Source organism: Chenopodium album, chromosome 4 (genome assembly GCF_948465745.1).
Source record: "Chenopodium album chromosome 4, dcCheAlbu1.1, whole genome shotgun sequence".
NCBI lineage: Eukaryota > Viridiplantae > Streptophyta > Magnoliopsida > Caryophyllales > Amaranthaceae > Chenopodium > Chenopodium album.
The window spans coordinates 4,876,154-4,902,650 of NC_137837.1; the positions used below are offsets into that span (position 1 = coordinate 4,876,154).

The window sequence follows — 26,497 nt, forward strand, 5'->3', positions numbered from 1 at the left end:
AAACATGTAAGACAAGATTACTTTTTGGAATTAGATGTGAATGCACGCAACGTTTGAAACCCACGGTAGATCCAAACCAAGTATTGCTAGTGAAGATTGGAACTGACACATAGGCATGATCTATGTCTGGATATAATTGATTCAGCAATTCCAACTATTGTTAAAGTAGTCAATTCATGGAAGGTAAGCTTTAATGAGAAACTATGAAATGTGGAGTAGAAGTAGTCATAGTTGTACTTATTTTACTAACTGCTCATGATTAATATGGAGTAGAAGTAGAAACCTGATTCTCCCTTCGTCGACTTTTGTTTGCCCAAATTGGTAGAACCAAATGCAATTTATTTCGGAGTAAAACGGTTCCCCATAAACATTTGTCATATGGGACAAACAAAAAAGGACGGAAGGAAGAGTTCTTCAAGTCACTTGAAATTAAGTTCCTTGTATAACGAAACAACCCGTTTACTCGACTTAAAAGACCTACATAAATCTTGTAAAGCAAAAGCTTTAGATGAGTAAAGAAAGATATGTTTGAATCTACAAAACAAGCATACAGAATCTATCACATTTAATACAGCAGCAAATTTAGAAAAGAAAAACATCAAAATAAGCTCATGGTTCAAGTCTTGTCCTCAACAGAAAGCTGAAAGTTCAATTCTGCACCACCATTTGTAAACCATCCCGCTCCTCTAAAGAAAACACAAATAAGGATATAGTCCCATATGGAAAAAATTACTAGGAACAAGATGATTAAAACTCATACGAGAAGACATTACTTAGCCTGGGTCATATCCCCAATCAACGAGAACAAGATTCAGGTTATCAACAAAATTGGGGGAAGCTCAAGCAATTTTAGTATAAGTTGCAAATAGAACAATTAGTATTACCAGATTGAAGCAAGCTATCCTCTGAGAACTTATCCTTGAAATGGTACAGGTGTTTTAAGCAGCTTCCCAGGAAATGGCACAACTTCTAACATACAAATCAGATTGTTGTTTCTGGACAGGTTTTATCTTCAATAGAGATCATTCTATTAGATAAAAACAAAGCCCACACATTTAACGTATTTCAAAGTTGTTCTAACAGCAGAAGACCAGGGATCATGCCAAATACCATGACATGGGAGCGAAGCAAGATCAATTGTTTTTAAATCCATACTCGCTAAAGGAACAATGCACAAGCAAAAATGAAGACCCAACAAACTTCAATAGTCTCATTCGAATCATCTCTTCCACATTCCCTCTTAATCTCTTATGCCTCTTTTAGGCGCAGTGGGCTCCAACAGATAGCAACAACCTACTACTTAAGTTGCAAGTCGGTATCACACTTGGTTATTACTGGCACCATCTTCCACCCTTTCTACAGGCTTGCCCACATCTCCATCTATCATAAGTTTATTCCCTTCTGCCTCATTGATCTGGCTACTGAGCTCCCCATCTACTTCTTGTGTCTCCAGTTTAGAGATAGAAACAGGCTCTCCATCGACAAAACCATTGTTCTCAAGAGCTTCCCCAACAGGATGATCTGTATTATCCAAAATGCTGTTGGGAACATTAGTGTCGCCTGCATTTTGCTCCATGGCAGCTTCAGATCCCTTAGACTCAGAAGCAAGAGAAATGCTTGGTGTATCCGCAATTGATGCCACATCACCATCTGTGTGCATGATATTTTGTAAACTAGCTCTATTGACCGTTTCAGAAGCTTCACCATCCTCCTGAGGTCTTACATCATCAGAGGAATCTACTTCCATGGCGCTTACAGGTTCCGGAGTTTCAGAGCTCAGTAGTGAAGCCTGATTAGCTGCATTGTTAGCCAACTCTTCTAATTGTTTCTTAGCTTCTATTTCTTCCGCTTTTCTGTACTGATCCATGAGCTGCCGGATACTCTCCAGTTCTGCAACACGATCTCCATAACGTTTCTGTAAAGTTTTCTCTACCTCTTTCTGCTTCTGGACTTCTTCCCAAAGGCCCTTGATTCTAAATGAAGCTGCCATATTTTCCTGTCTCTGCAAAGCTAGGAAGCAATCCAATTCAGTTCCAGCTGTATTCATCTGTTTGAATGTGAGCTCGATTTGTGTCTTCAGTTTATCAGCCCGCATCTGAAATACATAAGCTATAACAGCTTAGCATCATCATGGTTATAAATATCAAATACTACATCTACATATGATCTGTATAACAAATTATATTGTACAAACACAAAGATGAACAAAGGCTGGATGTGGTCTTGACCTATAGTCAGATGAAACCAGCAAGATAATATGGTGAACACCCCATCAGAAAGCATTAACTTATGGAGCCTTGAAGAGCACATAACCTCACATGCATAACCATTTATATGTAATAAATCTATTTCTACAGACACAAACTAGCTAGAAAAGCATGCCAGAAGATTGTGTATTCAAATCTTCTCATGGCCATCACATTTACAGTGCTTCAAAATTTGCAGGACAAATCCACATTAACCCTTCATATCAAACTACACATAATAGTAGCAGCTTCACAAAGAAAGTAAAGATGTCTTATGTCTTAATATCCCCTAACCCATAGTACTTGCTTACATAGTATGAAGACAATTCTAAACACACTATTTTTCTTGAGAGGATTCAATGGAATTGGATTACCCTGTAATTTATCTCTTTGGTTACAATGTGAAGATACCTTGTCCTCTACAGTAATCTTTTACATGATTAATCAACAAAATACTTTTTCTTATTTAATAAAAGAAATCTAGGTATGATCTTTAGATGCGTAACGTTTTTTTTTTTAATATTGGTTATCAGAAACAGAACCATTTCAAAAATACATCAAAATTCCATGGTCATATAAAGAACTTGGCTCCCATCAAAATTGTTTCACATGGTGACTTAAAAAGAAAATGGGTGAAATTTCACTAGACAAGTACTACCAATAAAACAGATCTGAGCTGAGCTATGGCTTAGACAGCCAGCAAGTTGATGTTCACTATAAGTACATGAAGTAGAATGTAAGAGAGGTCAATGGCTCAATGACGTCGTATTTCAATCTATATATGATGCCATTTAATTAAAGTATGATGTTGCCTAACACATGCTGTCCTTATTGGCTTATTTAGAACAACCCCAGCCCCTTAGCCAAAAAATTAAAATAAATAAATTATAAATAAACTGAAACAAATTGTGAATACAGAAATATCAATTAAATAGAAATTTAACATAATAACCAACCTTATAACCATGAGTAAGAACATCAATCTTTTTCTCAAGCCGTTGTGCCTTTTTATTATCATCATCCATCTTCCTCTTAACATTTTCGAATTCATTTTGTAAGGCAGCAAGCTTCTCAACAGTTCCAGCCACACTGGAGAGACCATAAGCATTACGAGTAGGGAAATACATCAAATCATTTAAACAAGTCTTGTGTGCCTCAACAAAATCATCTAAGGTCTCTTCCTGATGTCCCATTGCTACACATAGATACTGTGCCTCTTCCTCAATGAATGAACCAGCCTGACACAAAGAATACAAGCCATTAAAACGTAAGAATATGAATTATACATACTAGATAATACTCCCAACATTGAACATCAGCAAATGAGGAAACTCGTGCACTTCAGTACATTAGATATATGCAGCAAACAGATCATTTCACAAATAAATCACCTACTATATCCAAGTTGTATTGATCAGTTGGATGTGCACAGTGCTTGGAGTGCAAAAGTAACTCATGCTTGAGAAGGGATAAGGGGGAAGGGAAGGAAATCAGCAATACAATTCCATCAGCATCCCTACATTTAATATTTTTTTTTTTTTAAAAAAAAGTCAGAATCCCTATACATTTTTTTTAAAGTGATGCATATGATGCAGATTTTTTTTTAAAACAAGCATTTATTAATTTGATATAAAATCCACATTTTCACAAATCTTAAACAACGTACTTAGGCCCTATTTGACAAAACGTAGTTGCAGGGGTTGCTGTTAGTTTCTCTGTTGTTGTGGTAGAAGCAGTTATCTAGAACAAGAAAATAGCTGGGAAGATTGATAATATAAGTTTGAGGGTTAGATAAAGTAGCTATTGACTACTTAGTTTTAAAAAGCACGCCTTCGGTAAGGCTCAAGAGTTGGCGCCTTAGCTCTACGAGGCTCAAAGACGTACAAAAGGCACGCACCTTTGCGCTTTTTTCTAGGCTGTTTCTTGCGCCTCATTTTGCACCTCATGTTGTAAAGCATCAATAGCAATTACACAAGTTGTTTTTTTTCTAAATGAAAACCCATGGGACTTTGTGACGGGCAGGTTTAATTTAATTCTAGAGTGAGAAATCCCCAATACCCCAATTTGATTTGAAGAACCCTAGATATTGATCACATGGCCCTTTCACCTTTTCTCATGACTCCACTTTTACACTTATTTAATAGAAATTATTTTTTTTTTCTCTATATGATTAAAGTGCGCCTCACCTACAAAAGGCGCGCGCCTTTGCCTTGTGCCTTGCGCCTAGGCTCCAACGACTTTTGCACCTTGGTGCGCCTTGAGCCCTTTAAAACTAAGATTGACTAGTTGCAAGTTGTTACTGGTAAAAAAAAAAATCCTTAAAAATGTAGAAACACCTAACAGTTATTCTCGCTTGATAAAAGCTACTCCATAATAATTTCAGCTTTCAATAAAAGCTACCTCCACCACTAAAATTTCATAGACTACCCCCACCACTACATTGCTAAACTCAGATATTTTATCAAGTAATGGGTTTGACTTGGTCAAACCACTAAGGGTGCGTTCTATTCACTTGATTTTTACTTATCTGAACTTATTAGCCCTTAGTATAACTTATTTTAGTTATAAATTAAATTTGGGTAGCCTTGATTAACCCTTATCACAACTTATCTGAACTTATTTTTCCCGAACTTATCTTATCTGAACTTGTTAACCCTGAAATAAGTGGAAATAAGGTGAACAGAACAGGGCCTACAAGATACTTAAAACCTAGTGCCAAACATGCCCTTTATAGTTTAGTAAGTTTACACAGCTTGGATCCATCCGTGTAGCATCTAGAACTTCAAGTTATTACATTGTCTTTAGCCAATCAGCCTGATTGAAAATTAGACCTAGCACCTACAATCAATTTCAAAATATTGACTTTCTCTTCCTGGGTGATACTAGCCTTTCTATCAGCCATTAATCATTGAGTACTCTCATACAAGAGTCACTAAATGGAATAACAAAACAACACAATGAAGAACTCAAATTGAAGTTATCAACAAAACAAAACAAAAAAGGGAGCAAATGATTCTCTCATAATTGTAAGATACGGACACACATTCTGCTCTCCATGGCTCTTGAAGTCCTGAACAAGTAACATCATCCTTTCACCTTACAGAAAAAAGGGTCATCCATCAACCAGATGGCTTGAGGCAGAAAGATGAGAGTGCAGTTGACTGCAGACTCAGGTTAGTGAAAGGATGTAGGAAAGCAGCACAGCTCAAGGTCCATTGAAGAAATACCTACAACTCATTTCCCTCCCTCTGTCCTAAAATTAACAAAATGCACCGTGTTGGCAAGGTCTGAGGATGTCAAGGTTTACACCACCTTCCAAGTTCTAGACAGGTCATACCCTACCCCATCTTACAGATCATAAAACCGTAGATATACCCTCGTACAAAAAATGATATACTGCACATTAGGAAATATTGAGAATCATGTCATTTAATAGCCAAGAAAATAGATTACATGAGCTGAAAGAACACAAACAATCGATCCATGAGAGAGAGTTGCCTCATCATCGGTAAAAGCCCTAATGTACCATTCCATTACCATGAAGTAAATGGCTCAAAATATAAGAATGAGGGATTTCAAATCTAAACCCTAGATTGGGGAGTAATATACTACGTATATATCTTCTTTTTCAACCTGGGCCGATAAAAAAAGAATCAATATTTTTTTCACTTTTCATTAAGTGTGCCTCATTTGAATGAGGTGTGCCTAAGGAAATCCTTATCGCCTGGTGAGCCTTAGTGGCCTCCAGTTTTTTATACATATCCCAAATCATGTAACATCTTAGGCTTTCAGCAGTCAGCACAGGATTCTAGTCCTAGATTATTAGATCCACTATGGGGCTTGGTATAGAAGTTCCTATATCATTTGTTCCCAAAAAAAGTAGCACCAAGCTTGAAACGTTGCATTGATGAGTTGATTAGTGACATGGATATTTTTGTGACAAGTAAATTTCTTCAAAAGACAATAATATTTCTGGGATAGAATATTAAAGCAGCTGACTGGTAGGAAAAAAAGCTTCATCAAAACTTGTTGTGATGGCCAAGTAGTTTATGTTATCCTTAAAGATAAAAGTAGAGAATAGTGCTTCTTATTAATAGTTTATCAATATCAATAATGAGATTCATCATCTGATTTCCATGTTGCCAATTCAGGTTCTTGAATTTTAAATTAAAACCGTTGTAGATTTTAAAAAGGAAATGAACACAGAAATTGGTACATGAATAGAAATTTACCTCTTTCAGTTCATCTAGTTCAAAATCCTCAATGACAGGTACTGTATTAGCACTTCGCTTAGCTGCTTTCTTCTGCTCTTTCTCACTAAGTGGATACTTGGCATTATCATGCTCTAGCAAACTCAGCAACTCTTTTCTCACCATTTCATCTGCCTGCTCAATGTCAGTAGGAGGGACAAATGAACTCTTGTCTTCACCAGCTCTCATCAATGAATTCTTAATGAGCTCAACAGAGGCAGAAGGAGGTCGAGGAAGCTCCCTTTGCAGCACTTTTGACCTCTTTCTGAGTAATGCCTGCTGCCTCGCTTCTTCTGCAGCCTTCTCACGGGCTAACCTATCAGACATATCTTCTTCAATCATCTCCTCTGGATCCTCGGAATCCTCGGGTTCTGGACGAACAACTACTTCATACTCGTTTTTGGGCTCTGGTAGACCACTTAGACCCATACGCAGGTTCCTTTTCAGTTCAGCTTGTCTCCGAAGTTCAAGTTTTGCACTATCATGCATATCCATTTCTTCATTAATACGAAGTTCATCCCTAATAGGAGTTCCTTTGGGGGTCATGCTGAAAGAATTTCCATCCCTAGAGGGAGTCATACCAATTCTCGGAGTAAGACTTGTTCCTCCAGGAGTTGCTGAAGGAGTAAGCATTGGATTAGGAGTTTGAACATCCCTTTTCTTTGGAGTGACGCCAGAAAAATCTGAAGGATGCAAATCTGGGTTGTCTCCTCCAAGCAATGGTGTTTGAGATTCCCTTAGTCTTGCCAGATTTTCAGCTTCCATCATGATAGCATCACCCTTCCCAGCAGGGGTTCTCTGGGGAGTACGCATGGGTGTCATCCCCTGTCGAGGTGTCTGGGAGTAATTTGCAAGAAGAGCATGGGTTGCACCACTCCCATCAGCAAGATCCTGATTTCCAGCCAAAAGATCACTAGCATAACCCATTCGTGCAATTTCTTCCAACTCCTGGTCAGAAATCTGTGGAGGAGGAAGCATCAGTTTTGACCTTTTTCTAACTGTCTCAGGATCATTAAGTTTGTTGGCTTGCATTATCGCTCCTGGAGCATCTTGCCTCTCAGCAATCTTATTTTTTGCAATGTCTTGTTTCCTTAATCGGGCTTCCCTATCCACCCTTCTCTCTCCTTCAAGTTCATCAATTGTTGTGGGAAATTTAGGTTGCTCTACGGGTCTATCTTCTTCAACAACATCATAAAACCCTGGTGGAGGCCTTTTCTCAAAAGGGATCTCGGCATTATAATCTATACCTTTTCTTTTCCTCTTCCTTTGCCTGACGTCTATACCAGCTGCCTTGAGTTCTCTTCTTTTCTGCAAAGAAGCAAGCCTCCTTGCCTCTTCAAGCTGCTTCTCTCTAGCTTTCCTTTTAGCCTTTTTACCCCTTGTATTGGCTAACCGAGCTCTTGCTTCAGAGAGCATTTCTTTCTCATCTTCATCCATATCAACAGGATCTGGTCGTGCTGGTTTAGACTCTGGATTAGGATCAATTTCTCCAGGACGCAATTTACGTGGGTCATCTCCAGGTTCATAATTATCATCCTTAGTACAGGCTGCATCAAGAAGTTTCTCATATCGCTCAAGACATTGAGATGGAGTACGACCAACAATAGGTGCAATAGTTCTCCACTGAGTTGGCATAAGCTTCGCAAGATGAAGTAGCTTTTCATCTTCTTCTCTAGTCCACTCTGTCTACAAGTTTCAAGGAGATTAAGAATCAGTATCACTTCCTAAGACTTGTTCAAGTTAATTTAAAAGAGGGGGAGAACGTAAAAAAGCAAATAAAAGCTTCATTAAACCTTTTCCGATGTACTTGCTACCAAGAATGACAGAGTAATACCGCATTCTACCAAGAATGACAGAGTAATACCGCATTCAATTTAATAAACAAACAAACTGAATAAGGCAAACCAGATTTTGGGGGGGGGGGGGGGGGGGGGTAAATATAGTAATAACGAAAAGGTTATCAAAGGGTTTACCAATATCAAGTGCCTCCTACAACACCCCAGCTTATGAACTACACAAAATGTGGTTACACATTATTTGGAACATCACAACAACTAACGTGTAACGATATCTCCAATATCACAACAGCTTTTCTAGGTATACAGATTAGATTTTCGAACATCCATCACTCCCATACAATGAGTTCCCATTCCCATCCCCATCCCCCTCATTCTCTCTCGAGTCTCTCCAACCTCTAATTAGATCAATTTACTTCTATTTCATCACCATCTAATTTCTGCCAGTGTGAATGTGTGATTAGCATAACTAGAGTATCAGCATACATGCAAGCTTCACCGCTTACACAACAAAAAGCGTATAACTCCGGAATCCGAGATCAAATTTAGAAAATTAAGCTCATAATTACACTCATGATTAATAGCAAGAACTAAAACTCAATCCTTCAAGCTAATCAAGAACCACATTCCAATCACCATCACCCTACTACTAATTCAACTTCAGTAAGCATAAAAATCACCAAACCAACCTTAAATTATATAAAATCAAACCCCAAATAACTCGAAAAGCGAAGACAAAATTGATGGAAAATACATTGATAACATTGAATAATCAAACAAAAATGAGGAGAGAGAAAGTAAAGAAGATGAATACCTTCTTAATTGAAGGGTCAAGCCACTCATACCAACGAGCTTTACACTGTTTAGCAGATTTACGAACAAGGAGAGAAGAAATTCGAGCCCATTGATTCTTCCCATATTTCATAACAGCAGCTTTAAGAATTTCATCTTCGGTGTTCTTCCAAACACCTCCTTTGATCATAATCCTCATCTTGAATCCCTTTTATTAATCGACCCAAAATCAAAATTGTTTTTTAAGGGTTTTCGTGTTTCGATTCAGCGAAGTTCGAATTGAAGAAAAAACGAGAAATTGTTCGATTTCTAAATGAGGTTTTCTGGGGTTTGAAGGGTATTGATGATGGAAAATTAGGGTTTATGAGCTTTGAAATTGACGGCAATGGCGGGTTCAGAGAAGAAGGAAAGGAGAAAGGGATTAGGGAAGAGGAGAGAGAAAATAATGGTGATTTTTGTTAGTTTTCGTTGGTTTTTCTCTCCCTTCAGATCCGAAACCCGAATTCGATTACTACTTAACAAAAATGGGTCGATCCTACATTTGAGTAAAACTTTACCCACGTATCGGCCACAAATAAGCATAAGCACGCCATGAATATTACCTGACTCGGCACGACATAAGAAGTTTGTCGATGAATTGTAAGTTGTGCACGGACATCATCACATCAATATCAAAATTTGGCACGAGCTCGACATGATCACACCAGCGTTCAGATAGCGTGAATCTAACATGACACGTAGACTTGGTCATCTCGATTGGTGCCAAGCTCTACACTATTTTGTAATGGGTAGAGGCGATGAAAAACAAAAACTTAAAACTTGTGTTTAAGCTCAATCTTGAAGTCTGGTCAAGCCTTACCTTATGACAATTTGTATGGCCAGTGATCAACTCTAATGTCAAGCCTATTGTGGCGCACATATGGTTATTTGGCTTAGTAGCTTGAAAATTGTTGATTTAATTGCAAGTTTACCAATTGTCATTTTGTAATTTTTTTTTTTTCTTTCAAGAAGATAAACTTGTTGCATTTTCTCCCCAAGTGACCCAATCCCCAACCCCCTTGTGCGTGGTAGGAAAAGAAAGGGATCCTATAGGCCGAAATCAATCACAGACCAACCCGACTCAAGTTAGTGAGCTAGACCGTTTGGGAGCGAGTGGAGGTTAAGGGAATCCCAACCCCAACGTCCCCAATTAATGTGTTGTGATAGGCATGTTGAATCATTTTTTTTGTACTTTTCTATATTATATTCTAAAAAAGAAAAAAGAAAAGCACAACATTTGCCCCCTACCTTTTCTAGTTTTCTTCCATGCTCTTGATTTATGTGCCAATTTAAAGTATATTTTCATGTTAATATATGTTCATTTGAATAAAACCCCATAAACATAATGGGTCCATACCCCCATCGAATCAATCCCTTCAAACACTTCCTTTGCATAATATTATTCAAATAATTTTCACACGAGCTAATTATAGATTGATTTAAACCAAGGAAGAATGCATCATACATATAGTATTCCTTAACAAAGAAAACACAGCTAATACAAGTGATATATATCAGATAGTAACAAAGTGTTTGAAGAGTTCAATTCATGGAGTTTGATATGTCATTAAGTCCTAGAGTTATGTGTGTAGCGCCATCCAAAACCGGGGCGATAGCAGAACAAGCAACTGCACTTGCACAAGCTGGTGTGCCTGTCATCAGCTTATCTACTGGAGAGCCTGATTTCAACACTCCTTCAGTAATTTCTCAGGTCTAACTATTACACCTTTCACATCGCGTGCATTTAGATTTACTAGTAGCATTACTTATCAAAGTTATATTGTACAGGCTGGTATCAGAGCAATAGAAGAAAATTACACAAGATATACACCAATTGCTGGTAAAGTCGAGCTTAGAACAGCAATCTGTCACAAGCTGAAAGGTAGTACACTAGTACAGTGTATAAACATTCTTGTGTTATGTTTATGATTGATATGTAGGCCTTAAGGTTTACCTTTATAATGATTTTTTTGTCATAGAGGAGAATGGAATCTCTTACAATCTCGACGAAATTCTGGTAAGTAATGGAGCCAAGCAATCCATCTTTCAAGCAGTGTTTGCAGTTTGTTCTCCAGGAGATGAGGTACTATAGTTAAACTCCATGCTGCAGTTTTAAGGTCATGAAATATTTCAGGCTGCTTTCGATGTCTGAGTAATATTTGTTTTTGGTGTATCATGTTGTCAAGCTGTTTATTTGTATATTCAGGTGATAATTCCTGCTCCTCATTGGGTGAGTTACCCTGAAATAGCGAAGCTAGCTGGTGCAACTCCTCTTATTCTTCAAACAAATATGGCTCGAAACTTTCTGTTAGACCCAAAACAGCTTGAGACAATGCTCAGTGAGAAGTCGAGGTTGTTGATTCTATGCTCGCCTTCCAATCCAACAGGATCAGTTTATCCTAGGGAGCTCCTACTAGAAATAGCTGAAATTGTAGCCAGGCACCCCCGCCTTCTGGTAATTCCATCCTATTTCTATATATATGTCATTTTGATGCAGGTAATATCTGATGTATGCTGAGTTCTGATTGTTTTGTGGCGGTGTTGTTTAATTCAGGTACTATCTGATGAAATATACGAGCATATCATTTATGCACCAGCAAAGCATACTAGTTTTGCAGCACTACCGGACATGAAGAATAGGACCTTGACAGTTAATGGGTTTTCCAAGGTAGCTTAGAAGATTCTGCATAATACAAACTTCTAACCAATGAAGTCCATTCTTTCACCAGCTTAAGCTGCCCTAAAAAAAAATATTGGTGGCTTAACACGTTTAATTACTTCCGGAAATTATGTGAAGAATGTATTTAATGTAATATCCATACTTCCATTGACACTAAATTTTAATATCTTAGGCCTTCGCCATGACTGGATGGAGGCTTGGGTATCTTGCTGGTCCTAAGCACTTTATCGCTGCTTGTGGAAAGATCCAGAGTCAGGTATGTATGTAGTCCTGTATTGAAAAACTGTCTGACGAGATTATAACAGCAGAAAACATGAGCACAGAGATAGTAATCCTGGTATCTAACAAATTTTCGGCTGCTGTTATAGTCCACTTCATCTGCTAGCAGCATATCACAGGCAGCTGGAGTTGCTGCTTTAGGAATGGGTAAAGCTGGCGGCAAGGAAGTAGCAAACATGGTCAGTGCTTTCAAGGACAGGCGTGATTTCTTGGTAAATAGATTGAAGGATTTACAAGGTGTTAAGACATCAGATCCTCAGGTAATATCAAACCTGATGCCGTGTTAATCATAAGATTGCGCTCTTTTAAACAACTCTGACTTTTAATTTGTTGCTCTCTTGCAGGGAGCTTTCTACCTCTTCATTGATTTCAGCTCATACTATGGTTCAGAAGCTGAAGGGTTTGGCACGATAGATAGTTCGGAATCTCTCTGTTGTTATTTACTCAAGAAAGCTCAAGTAATTACACTTCACTTGCTTCTGTTTGTTCTGTTTGATCACAAACAAGCTTTCAATCTAATTCGAGATGGCACTTTATTTCTTAAACTAATGCAACTCTCTCTGATGTAATTCCTGTTTTAAGGTGGCGCTAGTCCCGGGAGATGCATTCGGAGATGATAGGTGCATAAGAATTTCCTATGCAGCATCTCTGTCCACCCTTCAAGAGGTCATGCAGAGGATTGAGAAAGAGCTTGCTCAACTCAAGCCACCAGTTTAATACTAAGCAAATACTCTGTAACTTATGCTCTAATATGCTTATTTGTACTTTTCAGTTTTTGTTCCTTTCATACGAAAAACTATGTTAGGGTGCCTTGAATAATCTTCAAGAAATAAAATATCACCAGCACAAATACCATTTGTTGTATATGTTGATTAATTAGAAGGTTTTTATAATCAGTATTCCATCTGTTCGGAATTAGTTGTCACGTTAAACGTGACATGATTTTACTTTTTACACACTTTTTACAATAGGTGTGCCAAAAAAAAAATTTCTTCCTTGTTACCTACATCATAATTTATTACTTCATGCGTCCCAAAATAATAGGTCACATTTGACTCTAATGGTCAAAACATACTGACTTTCACAGTAAACCGTTTTTTTATGATAAATAATTCATTCATTTCTAAAGCAGCTTCATTCACTAATCACTATGAACTGGCAAGCTTATTTTTCCATCACCGATGAATAACCTTGGCACCCCTAGTTCCTATGCACAAACACAGGCTCACCAACATTTTTATGACAATAGATTTTCATACATTGTTGAATTTGCTCCTATTCAGTATTATACCAATTTTTCTATCAATTTGGACAAACATCTGATCCATTTAATGAAACAAGAGAGAAATCTGAGAAACCATGTCCTCTTTCTAACAAAGTGCTAGAAGAATGGTTCACAATATCTGCAGCCTGCAGACCGAAAAAGTTCAGAGGCCTTCAGGGCAGTTATATGCATTCTCCTTCTGAGGAAAGGCTAGTGTGTGTAAGAAGATCGATGAAAGGGACACAGATAAAAAAGGCTCAGGTTTCAAAGAGAGGGAGACGCTGAGCTGTGATCACTTCAGAGTGGTAGGAAACGTCTGACATATCAGAGGGGCGCGCATGGTGACTCTAAAATTCATGCACTGTGTTCGCTCTTTTTCATTAGAAATGTTTCTTTCTCTATTTTATGCGTAATAAGATTATATTTGAAAGATAGATACAGTTAACTGCTCTGATCAAGTTCTGATGATATATATTATGTAGAAAAAACAAAGATACAATAGCAACAGCAATAGTGATAGTAAAATGCAATATTCTAACTTATACGAGGCTTCTTTCCAGAAGACTGTACATCATCAAAAGGTGGACTATCACCATTGTCACCCTTTTCCCCCTTCTCACCCTTTTTCCGAGCAATGATTTTGTTAATCTTGTGAAGGTCATTGTTGAGCTTTTGCTCCTTGTTCTTTCGTGTTTTTCGTCCATCTTGCATCTTTACACCAAATTGGAAAGCAGCCTTTGGCATTGCTTCCTTTTGCTCGTTGTACTGGGCCCACTCTTCCTCCGTCTCAAAATCCCACCGATGAAGACGGCCTTTGGCCTATTGAGCATTTTAATAAAGCGAGCACAATGTTAGCACTAATACACAATACGAAGGGGCATGGTAGCACAACACCTATACAGCTATGCTACTACTCCCAAGCCAAAGTACATGCCCCCACCCCCAAAAGGTGAATAAGCAGAGTGTGGACTTGTCTAGCATATAAACTTAAAGCTCTAAGAGGCATTATAAGGCAAAATGAATAAACAGCCATGCAGGCACAAAAGAACAGAGAGAAAATGGGGAAAAATCACTTACACGTCCGCCCATATCCATTTTTGACAAGTCACCTTCATCATCACTGTCCACAACCTCATGGTTATATGATTGATAACCAGGGTAGCATTCAGAATAACTTTCAGATATGAAGTTGGGATCCTTTTCCCGAGAATCCTTTTCCCTCAGTTGTTGAAGCCTTTGATCATCTCGCTTAAACACAGACCCTAATCCTCGATCCTTCTCCTCTTGACTCATGAGACGAGGATCTTGAAGGATGTTTGCATTTGCTTGCATATCATAGGCCTGCATCTGTTGGAGATATTGATCAGGATAGACCAACTGATCAGCATATTGGTAGTCCTGCCACTCCCCTTGATAGGTACCACCATCTAGAGCTTGAGCATGTGCAGCAACATAGCCATTCTGAAAAGAACCATACAAGAACATAACAAGCATAAGAATTTGGCACATCCATCCACATGCTATCAGAAATCCTGACAGCATTATTTATATACATCTCAACACCAAACAAATGATCATCCCCAGCAAACTTACAGCTTGATTCCAATCTTGAGATGGATTGGCTGCAGGTGGCACAGGTCCATAAACAGGTTCATTAAAATAGGAAGGCCTTTCCTTGTTCCTAGGAGACTCTTCCATGTCTTCTGAAATGGGGCTCTGACTCACAGCTTTGCTGGGCACTTCAAAATCAACACCATCACCAATAAAGATATCATCCTCTTCAGCTCGAGCAACGGCTGGGCCTTGATTGTCTCTAGTATCAAGAGTGTCCTTTCTTAGAGGTGGGGGTGGGGGTGGCGGGGGGAGATTTTCTTCATATTGATTCTTTGATGACAGGTTATCAGGCTTTGGTGGTTTCTCAAAATCATCATACTCATTGATAACAGTAGTGAGTTTTCCTAGCCAATGACAGAACAGAGGGGAAAAACAGATTATTTTCCAGTAGAATTGCAAAGACAGCACAAAATAAATAGAGTTGCAAGAACCAGAATCATATGCACAAACAATGTGAATCATAGACGAATGCAAAGCTGTTCTATTTAACAACATAGAGCACAGAAAGAAACACCCCCCCCCCCCTTCCTTCTTTCTTCCAGGTTCAAAACTTTGGAATGTTGACCACATAGAGATACAAAAGTAGCAAGGTTAAAATTTCCATTTCATACACCCTTTTTAAGAGGGGTATATAGTGTTGGATTATGAGGACTGAGGCAACCTCAGGGTAGTACGGTGTGCAAGTTGCATTTTAAACAAACAAATGACCAAGTCTCTGAAGGAACCCAACTGGATAATTGCCAATGTTTAGTTTGTATGATATACACACATACACACCATAGACATTCAACCATTTTGGGATTCTTTGAAATGTCATGTATTCTGGCCTAGATCATGCACACAATTTAAATTCCTTCCCAACTCTGGAATGTGAAATAGATTTTTAAATTAACGCCTAGCAAACAAATTATATATAGAAGATAGTGGACTTGTATGCTTTTTGTTCCATCACTAGTCTTTCTTGACCTTGCTACTCTTCCCCTTACCTTTAATTCTTCCACTCTACTCACAATAACTATGCACTGATACCTCCAACCTATATTAACCTAAAGTTTGCCCACTCAGCAATACACAAAGGTCGCATATTATTCCACAGTTCAGGAAATTGTATAATTAAGGGCTCTAAATCTTGACCCCCCCCCCCCCCCCTCTCTCCTCTCTTTGAAATTGAGTTCTATCACGCAGAATATTGCAGGAAGCACACCACAGCAACCCGGAGTAGATACTGCCATGAACGGGTCTAGCCACCTAGGTAGTTAGTCCAGTGCACACAATGTTAACCAGTCAAGACTAACATATTGCTGTTGGTGTTTTGTTAAACATTTTTATAACGTAAGTACTAAGTAGTTAAACCACTGACATGTATTGTACAGCGAAGACATTCTTCTAGTAGACTGAGGGTTTAAGGCAAAGCTGCTCAACAGCCTCAACTTGATACCAAAAAAGAGTAGGGCAAAGGATATGCATAGCCAGCAACACTTCAACTGTGAGTTTGCAGCTTAGTCAGGTTAAGACAGCCTCAGGGAGATATGCAAAAGACTTTAACATCCTCCTTTCGTTACAAAACTAACTTCATTTTTTAAGAGGTAATAGTCACCTGTGGGGGGATAAAAAATCCTACTGATAAACACAAATGCATCATCATACCTTTGACTTCTTTCTCCTTCTTCTTTTTCTTGAGAACCTTTCCAGATGATCCTAAACGGAGATAGGACATAATTTTTGCAATCCGGTCCAGCACAGAACCATCAACATTTACAGTGACCATTTCCTGCACAAGAAATTAACACATTCAGATGAAAGTTTACACCCAAATTTGAGCTATACATAGAAAGATTGCCAACCTCAGGTACTGGGCAGTCAGCTTTACTTCTATGCAACGTAGTCGGGATATCATGAGAATAAACATTTTCCTGCAATGCAATAAGAAGTAGCTTTGAGTACATCCGATTTACAAACTATCAAGCAACAAGACATTCTTAACAGAAATTCTTCATGTACAAATCTGGATCCTTCAAATTTAGTAAATAGTTCAAGCTTTCAAAGAGCTCATTCAAGAATCACTCAATCTATTACTCAACAGAAGTGCTTTGTAATCAGCTCATAAGGATAAAGATATGCAAAACAGATACTTTTGTCACTTGTGGACTGCTCGGGTAAGTGCAGACATTTTCCTCAACAACAACCAAAAAAAAAACACAAAGTGTTACACTACAATCTGTAATAAAGATGTAAATTAAAGTATACGAGAAGATAGATGCTTGCTTATTGAACGTAAAGATACCTATATGATAGCTGTACAAGATATAAATGACTTTATATGATTTACAATGAGATCATAAAAAATTAAAACAAAAAAAATAAGAATTGGAGAGAATATTCATATAATTAAAACATACTTCATATATCTTTGGAAGGATCAGTTTCCAGGTATGAAGTGAAAAAAAAAAATAATAATAATAATAATAATAATCAGCCTAGTAAATCTGTTAGGATACTGAACCAAAACTCAGAAGATAACAGCAAAACAAAATTATTAAAAGTTCTTAAGAAACTGAAACTTTCTGAGTCCAAAAAGAATTATAGATAACCAACAAACTCAAAAAAGAACGAGGCTGATCGGCAACACAAGACTTGTTTCAATTTCCATATATAGAAGATAAATGACTGTTAAATATAGCACAAATAACCCTTATCCAGTAACTTACCATGTCAAAAATAAATGACATTCGTCCAGGAAGAAACATCTCATTAGTTTTAACGACACTCTGAGGCTTGATCATCCATTGATACACAGACTGAAAGGGGTTTAAGATAATTAGTAATAATAAAAGTAAGTCACAAGCACAAAGCCATCCGTCACACTACAATCTAACAACAACACCTGGAGAGAAGAAATATTAAATAACCTTTGCAGTTGCTGTTCGGAATGATACAGGCTGGTCATCTTTAACTGGTCTGGAAAAGACAAAACATTCTTTCAGGGCATAGCAATAAGATAAAACTAAGGACATTCACCAAAATAAAAAAGATTAAGCTATGATCAACATCAATCTTGGCAGTTTCCATGCCGACCATTGTTGTTCTAAGAACAGTCCAATAGTGAGACCATATTGATCTCTCCATACTCCGTCCCACAAAAAACTTCTCATCTCTCTCTTATTGGCTTATTGCTTGTCCCACAAAAATCTTTCCATTTCTTCCTTAACTACATTCTTAGAGGATCAAGTTCCAGTGTTCAGATACAAATACAGAAATAGAACCCCACCATTTGTATCATTTTAAGATTATTACGCTATGGAAAGGGAAACAAAGAAGAGCTTGCGAGTTGAGATCATCTTGTCTCGATAATGGGCAACAATCTCAATGGAAAGTGTGAAAAGTTTCGCCTTGAGACCACTGTTAGAGGTGTCCCATAAAATGAGTCATACAGGTCCAAGATAAACAATTGACACATAAGAAGTCCTAGCAAAAGCAATCACCTGGATTTTCCATCAGTTTCTTCTTCAGCTTCTGGCTTTTTGTCCATCTCACTTCTTACTTTGTGAAGTAAAGCATAATCCAAACCCTTGACCAAGTGAGTATGCTCAACATCACCTGGAACAAACATAAAGAGTCAAAATGTGCAACAATTCAGATGTTAGACGAGTGGTTCATGTGCAATATAACCAAATTCAGTAAGATTATGGAGATAAAAGAAACTCTAAAAATCCAGCGAGATTATAAACATAAATTAGTAAGGCCATGCATGACATCAAAATTAGAAACCAAGAATTACCAAGTTAAATATAGTTTAAAGACATATAATAAACAACAATCAATTAGCAACATTGGATGTCACATTATCACAACCAATAGGCATCAGGGATTACAAAAACATATTCTTGTCCAAATTTGTGTATAAGAAGTTGAATATAGTACAATATACAAACCTCCGAGGTACTTGCTCCGCTCAATTGCCAACTTGTGTGAATCAGCTGCCCTGCAATTCAAAAAAAAAAAGCAGCTGTTAACATACTAATCCAAAGCATTTTTTACAACCACCAAAGAAAACTAGACACAAGAGCCTCACTTGAGATCAACATTTCCAGGAGGAGCAACAGCATGAAATCCCAGATCGGCTGGCTCGTAATCAGGATTTTGGTCTTCTCTCCGCTCCTTTGCACGATCACGATATCTTGGCAGTTCTGGTTCTTCTGGCTTCTCCTCCCTTAAAGGTTATATACATAGCAAAAGTCAACAAAACCTCACACACGAAAGCAATCATTTCAGAAACGCATAAATCATCATTACAGTTAAACCAAGGAGTACAAACATAAGATGTGCGTTCCAAATTTTTATGTCATAAAAAGCATACTCAAGACAACAAACAAGACTTTAAACGATTTTACAACAAGTTACAAAGACCCCCAAACCCTTCAAAACAACAAACAGCACAAGTCAGAAAAGGGTTTTTTCATCATCAACATAAAAGAAGAAAATGCTAAGTTACTAAGGAGCCTTGAATACATCGTTGATAGAGAGAAAATTTAACAGATTGATTTGCTTCATCAAGAAGTCCAGGTGACTAGGGCAGGGAGTATTTGTGTACAATACTACACCATATTTCCAAATAGAAATAAGGATAACTTCTAAATAGAGAAACCATGATAATCCCAACACCATGCTAGGTTAAACGATTTACAAAATTGATGCGCATTTCATATTGTCTCTACAAAAAGGTTTATAAATAAACCTAGCAATCAGCTCAAATCCTAACTAAATTTAATGGCAAAAGAGCTTCCATCAACTTGATTCCACTTAGTGCTCAACTCGAACAACTAATCTTCCGTATTGAACAAAGATAAAACCGACTTTTCCAAACTCAATGTCATGACTTATACCACCCCCAACAACATCCTCCATATTCTGCCTTTTTTAGTTTTTCTACATAAAGTGATCCCAAAGTATCCCAATATTCTGTACTAAATTCAGCAATTAACCCAGAAGATTAATAATCGCAACGAATTCAATTCAACCACATTACAACTTCTAAAAATAACTACTCAAAACATAAATAGGTCCAATCATAGTTTATACGGCAATCAGTAAGACTATGGCCATTACAAGAACATAAATTCATGAAATTATATATAAAAACAACATAATTGAGCTAATTTATGCATCATAATTAACAACATAATTAGTAACAGTAATAGTAAGAGGAGAAGCGTACTTTCGACGGAGGGCCTTTTCTTTGTGATAATTTTTGTTAGCAGGCATTGTTTATTGTGTTAATTGAATTGGGGATTTTTCGAAGTATTGAAATTTCAGCTTGATTTTGGTTAGAATTGAAGAAATTGGCAGTGAATTGATGGAAGAAGAGGAGAGAGAAAATGGGGTTTTGCGAAAGTTTAGGGCTTTTGGTTTGTTCAGGGGAGAAATCTATGAAGGAAGAAAGGAGCAGTGTGTTTTCTGTAATCAGGAAATCGATTCGATTAAAGGTCTGTTTATCTGGTCTTAATGTAATTTACGGATAACCGAATCACCCCTAAATATGGTTAAGACTTCGGAACCGGTTTTGCATTGTACCTTCTACTTCAAATACTGTTTTGTGTTGTGACTATTACAATACGGAGGGAGTATTTTAGGATGAGCCCAACTCGGTCAAATATTATCAAGGATGTGTTTTATGTTTGAATAGTTATTTATAGGGGTGCTTATGATGCGAGTCGAGTTTGAGTTCGGGATAGCTCGACTCGACTCGTTAACATACCAAGTCGAGTTGAGTTTTGACCGAGTCCAGCTTTGATCAGATTTGACTGAGTCGATTTCAAGTAGGTTGCATTTGATCCGTCCTAGTAGAATTCTCTATTTAGGGTAACATCTCTTCATTATCTTTAATTTTGTCATTTGAGAAATATACATTATGATGATACGAGTACATAAATAATGTTTTGTTTATTAATTATTAATGAAAAAAAAGTTTTTTTTTTATCAAAATAGTTTAATTTTTAGTGAATATAATATTATATAAAGGAATTCAAGCTTCTCACGGGCTTTTGAGTCGATTATGAGCTATTCGACTCAACTCATTAACATTTCAAGTCAATCTCAACCTCGAGTCGAGTTTTGATCAAGTCAAACTCGAGTAGCTCATGAGTTGTCTCGTCTCATAGGCACCCCTAATTATTTATGTAGTTTGGTTTATTGCTTGAAAATCGAATCAAGCTCACATTGAATTTAGTGGATTTGGACATAAAATTTTGACTTAAAGTAAGGCACAATGTGAGATCTTTCTCCTTGGAAAAAAAATGAGATATTGCTAGTAAGCCATTTGTGTTCTACAAAGCCTCCCCCCCCCCCCCTTTTTTAAAAATAAAAATGGAAAGGTTAGCAAGAAGTTAAGATAGTTTTCTCTCAAGACTAACCCAAACTTATCTACATAAATAAAAAATAAAAAAATTTACTATCTATGAACAAATCGATATCTTGGTGAACTTGCATAAAATGGTCCAAAGAAGCACCATAGTCTGCTGCTCTATTACCTCTCTATAAATGTGGCGTGAATCAATATAGGTGAAATTTCGAATCTATTCTTTAACATCTTCCCTCAGTAGCTAAATTTCCCACGGGTACTGAGCCACCCACTTATTGATCACCTCTAGCCTCTAGGCATTCTTTTTAATTCAATGTGCATGGTCACCGCTTTGTTTATTTCATTTTGTCCTAGCTCATGATTTGGAAGTCAAGCCAACAAACACTTTAATGCAAATTGTTAATGGTATTATTTCAATCTTTGTAACTCTTCGCTTCTAATCTAGAAGGAAAATCGAAAACTACTATGTACTTTTAAAGTTATGGCAAAAATACTAAACATCTATGAACACAAGGAATTTTCAGCCAATGACACATGCGTTGGTTTTTTATATCACATTAGATAGTATCATCATGATACTAGCATACTAATTCAGTGGTACCAATGAATGAAAAAATATTTTGTTGGTATTGATTTAAGTCTTGTTGCCAGTAGGGATGGCAATATTAAGTGGATATCCGCTAGCCCGCTCCACCCGCTTAAAATAAATGGACGAAAACCCGAATTAAATGGATGAGAAGCGGGTGACGAATGAAGCGGATGATGGATCGGATCGGATGTGGATGATATTTTTTTCACCCGCTAACCATCCACCCATCCATTTAACATATATTAAATTTTTAATCAAAGAATTTTACTAATAAAATATAGAATGTGCAAGAAAATTACTTGTCTTTTTTTTGTTGCAAATTAATTTTTCAAATAATATGTTGTTATTGCTTCTTTTTTATTAATAAATTAAAAAAATTATTATATAAATAACCGAAAATTAAAGTTTATGTGAGTTTTTTTTCATTTTAGTACTCATCCATTTGTCATCCGCTCCACCCGTTTCATCCGCGGATGATGGATGGACGGATATGGATGATGGGTGAAGCGGATGACGGATGGATGTGGATGGAGCAATTAGGATAATGGATGGAGCAATTAGGATAATGGATGGATGTGGGTGAAGCTGCACCCGATCCAAATCCGATCCATTGCCATCTCTACTTGTTGGTATCATGGTGACACCATTTACTAAAATACCAACGAGTGTTATTAGAGTCACTTATGATTCTGATTATTCCTCCGATGAACACTCCATTCGACCTTATAAATTCTTGCACGAGTTTTTTGTTTTTTTTTAAGCACATTTTGTCTAACTTTTACATCCCGTGCATTTACACCGGTACCCTTCCCTCATCCGCTTTGGGAAACGAGAATGACTTCAAATGTGAAATGTCAAATAAGTGAATAAATCATATACTGTTGCTCATATTGGCCCTCATATGAAGATGACTAGTAGATGAATTTTTGAAAATGATTCAATACATAACAGAATAGAATAATGGGGACGATGAAGAAATTAGCAAGAAAGTTCAACAAATCCCTCCGAAATTCAAACGACGATGATCTCTCTCTTCCCACCGTCGACGAAGATCGCCCAATCGATACTCAAGGTCATTCAATTTTAGGGTTTACTTTCCATTTCATTCAATTTCTAAAACTTAATTGCTAAAGTACTTCATGTTATCTTTACTATTTCAGAGCAAGAAGAATTGGTTCGATCCCTTGAAAAATTACACTCCCAACAAAGCAGATTATGGAGGGTAAAGATTCAAACTTTTTATTTTTGGGTGAATTTTTCCTACATTGAATCGTTGATTAATTGAATATTGAATTTGGGGTTTTTTTTTTGTAGAGTGTATTTGCTGTATTGATGTCGTGTTACATAGCATTTCTTCTGTTCTCCATATTCAATCAGGTTGCTCATCCTTGGGACTTGGTAATTTCTAATATCCCTGCTCTTCTCTTCAGTTACTAGTTGTAGCAGCATGAATGTTTGATTACTTGATCATTTGACCTTATTTTTCGTTGCTAATTTAAAATGTTGGTACCCGAAAACCGAAGGCATTGTAACAGAATCAAACCTGCTTAAACCTTAAATGTGTCTAGTCTGATGGGAAAATACATGTTAGGTTGGTTTTTCATATTGATTGTGTATCGTATTTGGTTTGTACTTAACTAGCTGAACCAATGCTGTTGGCATGTTTAAAAATGTAATGTTAATGTAGCGAAAATATTGGCTATAGAATTCCATGGGAAAGAGCTTATGTCTTATTAAGTAAAATATACCAGCGACAAAAGATTTTGTAAGTTTAATCTGTAGTTGAGGTAAACTAGGAGTACATTGATTGTTTACTGATGATGACTTGAGTGATCTGTGCAGTACTAATTAGTAAGAGTTATTTTTTTTGAAGCAATAATTAGTAAGAGTTATTGTTGATATGGGAAGGAAATGATTTTTGGTAATTAGTATTATCTTGGAAATATTGACCATATTGTTGTTTGCTTCTATCGTGCATCTATTTCCTGAATTGACATTTACTACGTTGTCTTGAACAGCGCTACCATGCTTACTTCATGGAGGACATTGATTCACGGCTTATCATACTTTGTGGTATTGTTTCTTGATCTTGCCCATTTCATCTTCCTTGAACATCCGATTTACAGTTCAGATGTCAATATGTCATGATTCATGGTGCCTAAGTAGTCCTCACAGATTGTGTGATTACTAGTAATATTATCATGCCTACCTTAAGACTTATTGCGGTTCTAAATTTGTACTTTAAATTATGCACTAGTTTTTGGGGGAGAGAGTTTGCGTGCATGTGTGTATTCTTGAACCTCCTTTTGTGGCGCTTTTCTTTTGTAATCATATGGTGAGTACAGAGACAAGTTCTTAGAAGCCTAGTATGTAATCTTTAGCTTTATCCCGTGTAGCTAAAGCATAGAGAAGATTATATTGTCTCTTCACTTATTGGTTGACCACCTTTGTCCTAAAGGATAGATATGATTTGTGAGACGTGGTTTTGGCTGTCATTTTTTGTTTTCGTTTTTTTTATCTTCCATTCATTTTGTCTTTTAACGCTCAGTGCCAATAGGAAGTGTTGTGAAATTAAATCTCTTTTCTCTTCAAACTACTGAAAAAAGAGTATATTTAGAAATTGTGTGGAAGTATAAGACTTACCACATGATTTGTTGGCAATAAACCTATGTCCCTCTGACTGAAAACCGTAGAGGAAAAAGGCTTTGCATTCTATTCTTCCCAATATTTGTTTTTAATAAAATACTGTAATAAATAATAATATCTGGTGCAAATAGTATTTTTCTGCTCCACTAATTTAACTGTTAACAGATTGGTTAGCAGTTATCGCATGTACAACAGCCATTCTAGGGCTTATGAAGAGTTCAGAACACCACAGACAGTGGATTTGGTACGCTGTCTTTGGTGGGATTCTACTTGCTGTCTTCTGGCTCTATTATATGCTTAAGTAAGCACCATTACGTTAACTCCTTAACTCTGTATCCATGTTAAAATAAACTATTGTCACTGCAGCCCTATTTTGTGGCACAACACTCTAATAATATATTTGGGACCAATTTATCCCTGCTACTTTCATCTAATAGTTCATTTATGTACTGTAGATTGCCAAAATTTCGGTGGGATGTCATTTGGCTTCCATTTGGTCCTTTAAGGTACATCCTAGAAGAATAGAAGTGGAATCTTTAGTCTTCTACATTTCACATTAAAATCTGGCATTTGCTAATAAGTGTTACAATTTTTGTCCTAGCAGTGGAGCTGGAATTTGCCTTTATGTGGACCATCTTCTTCATGAATCGTCTGAAGAAGTTCGAAAGCTTAGAAGCTACATGTATGCTTACAAAGCAAGCTAAAGTTCTTTTCATCATGACTTTCTCCTTGATCCCCTGAGTTGTGTTGAACTGATCTGGGGCTCTTAATCAGAAAGATGTTAATTTTGAAGCCTACTTATTGAGAGAAGGCTAGGATTTTTGTGAGGGCAGGGTGTGTGTAGCTTTTTCTTTTTTTTTTAAAAAAAATAAAATTGAATTGCTCATCTGCATGTAGTTTTGTTGTTTGTTCACTTTGCTATGAGTCAAATGTAACATACAGATCGAAGAGTTGCAAGCTGATTTTTTTGCCAGCTTTTCCTCTCTTTCTTTACACTACCACATTATGCACGGATAGTTATTTCAACAGCATTTTTGCTATCAGCGGCCTGGCTCTGTTCTTTTCTGGTACCATTGGCTTGTTTTTTAATGCAATTGTTCTCGTCTGTTAATTCTCACCTCAATTGCCTTAATTCTTTTCATCAGACTGGTTCTTTCATCCTGTTTTTTGATGGATTCTGAATAGATCTACCTGTATTCTTGGTATAGAAAAACTCATGAATTGATATCATCCAATAAAGTTTTATAATTATCCCATGTTCTTGTGCCTGCTTGCAAGTTATTCAGGCTTCTCTCCTATCAGATTGGCTCGAGCTTGAATTTAGCTATCAAATGAACGAACCAAGCAGACCTTTACTAACAGAAGTAAGACAGATGTAGGCATAATTCTATAAGCATGTGGGCAACTAAATTTAATTTTTTACTTCTTATTTGAGCAATGTATACATATATCTAACTAGATTAGCACTTAATACTAGACAAACATACTGATCCATGTTCATATTTGCACTACATCGATATAAGGGCATGTTCTCTTCAGATTATTTTCAATTCAGTTCATAATTTCTGTCATAAAATATTCAGTTCAGCAATCAAAACAGGCCCTAACTTTGACATTAGATATCACTAGAGGCTCATGCAATCATGATTGATTAGCACGTACTTTGTCCACTAACCTTAACAAGAAGCTTATAGTGGGATAAAGGTGAGAAAACTTTGCCTTTCGAAAATGTTTGAATATTTTCTTAATTTGACAGTTTATCAGTAGGTTCCAATTACAAAAATCATAATCTCGGTGTTGCAATAACGTATGAAGGATAGAGAATTATTCACCATACTCCATAAAAAGTGGAGTACAAACAATCCCTATAACAGTGCGCAACATTATTACACCATCTTCTTGACTTCATCATAGTAGACATTATAGGCTTATGGCATATGGAAA

The 26,497-nt window shown here is 36.9% G+C and overlaps 4 protein-coding genes across 6 annotated transcripts; 2 read left to right on the plus strand and 2 right to left on the minus strand.

The window, feature by feature from the left end:
* Window positions 1-419: 419 nt before the first annotated feature.
* Window positions 420-9,556, minus strand: LOC145628664 (cell division cycle 5-like protein). Of its 2 annotated transcripts, XR_014111470.1 has the most exons (5): window positions 9,107-9,556; window positions 6,479-8,182; window positions 3,203-3,484; window positions 885-2,095; window positions 420-686 (listed from the first exon to the last, which is right to left on the minus strand). XR_014111470.1 is itself a non-coding variant. In XM_081681027.1 (4 exons), exons 1-4 carry the CDS (start codon window positions 9,281-9,283, stop codon window positions 1,319-1,321), a joined length of 2,940 nt encoding a protein of 979 aa, XP_081537153.1. In that variant the 5' UTR covers window positions 9,284-9,556; the 3' UTR covers window positions 420-1,318. The 2 variants fall into 2 exon arrangements, 1 of the variants encoding a protein (XP_081537153.1); XM_081681027.1 differs by having other exon boundaries at window positions 420-2,095.
* Window positions 9,557-10,672: 1,116 nt separating this feature from the next.
* Window positions 10,673-12,923, plus strand: LOC145626415 (bifunctional aspartate aminotransferase and glutamate/aspartate-prephenate aminotransferase-like). The gene is made up of 9 exons (XM_081678843.1): window positions 10,673-10,834; window positions 10,912-11,005; window positions 11,103-11,206; window positions 11,330-11,578; window positions 11,678-11,791; window positions 11,976-12,059; window positions 12,172-12,342; window positions 12,427-12,540; window positions 12,665-12,923. The coding sequence occupies exons 1-9, from the start codon at window positions 10,673-10,675 to the stop codon at window positions 12,797-12,799; spliced, it is 1,227 nt and encodes a 408-aa protein (XP_081534969.1). The 3' UTR covers window positions 12,800-12,923.
* Window positions 12,924-13,792: 869 nt separating this feature from the next.
* Window positions 13,793-20,439, minus strand: LOC145628665 (suppressor of mec-8 and unc-52 protein homolog 2-like). The gene is made up of 11 exons (XM_081681028.1): window positions 20,176-20,439; window positions 19,033-19,170; window positions 18,893-18,942; window positions 18,443-18,557; window positions 17,870-17,918; window positions 17,669-17,758; window positions 16,805-16,873; window positions 16,608-16,731; window positions 14,940-15,304; window positions 14,424-14,807; window positions 13,793-14,165 (listed from the first exon to the last, which is right to left on the minus strand). Exons 1-11 carry the CDS (start codon window positions 20,220-20,222, stop codon window positions 13,881-13,883), a joined length of 1,716 nt encoding a protein of 571 aa, XP_081537154.1. The 5' UTR covers window positions 20,223-20,439; the 3' UTR covers window positions 13,793-13,880.
* A 2,308-nt stretch (window positions 20,440-22,747) lies between these two features.
* LOC145626417 (uncharacterized) lies at window positions 22,748-25,611 on the plus strand. Of its 2 annotated transcripts, none has more exons than XM_081678845.1 (7): window positions 22,748-22,979; window positions 23,068-23,129; window positions 23,222-23,305; window positions 23,926-23,980; window positions 24,719-24,854; window positions 24,991-25,059; window positions 25,158-25,611. In XM_081678845.1, exons 1-7 carry the CDS (start codon window positions 22,868-22,870, stop codon window positions 25,255-25,257), a joined length of 618 nt encoding a protein of 205 aa, XP_081534971.1. In that variant the 5' UTR covers window positions 22,748-22,867; the 3' UTR covers window positions 25,258-25,611. The 2 variants fall into 2 exon arrangements, with proteins under 2 accessions (XP_081534971.1, XP_081534972.1); XM_081678846.1 differs by having other exon boundaries at window positions 22,755-22,979; window positions 25,009-25,059; window positions 25,158-25,610.
* Window positions 25,612-26,497: the final 886 nt, after the last annotated feature.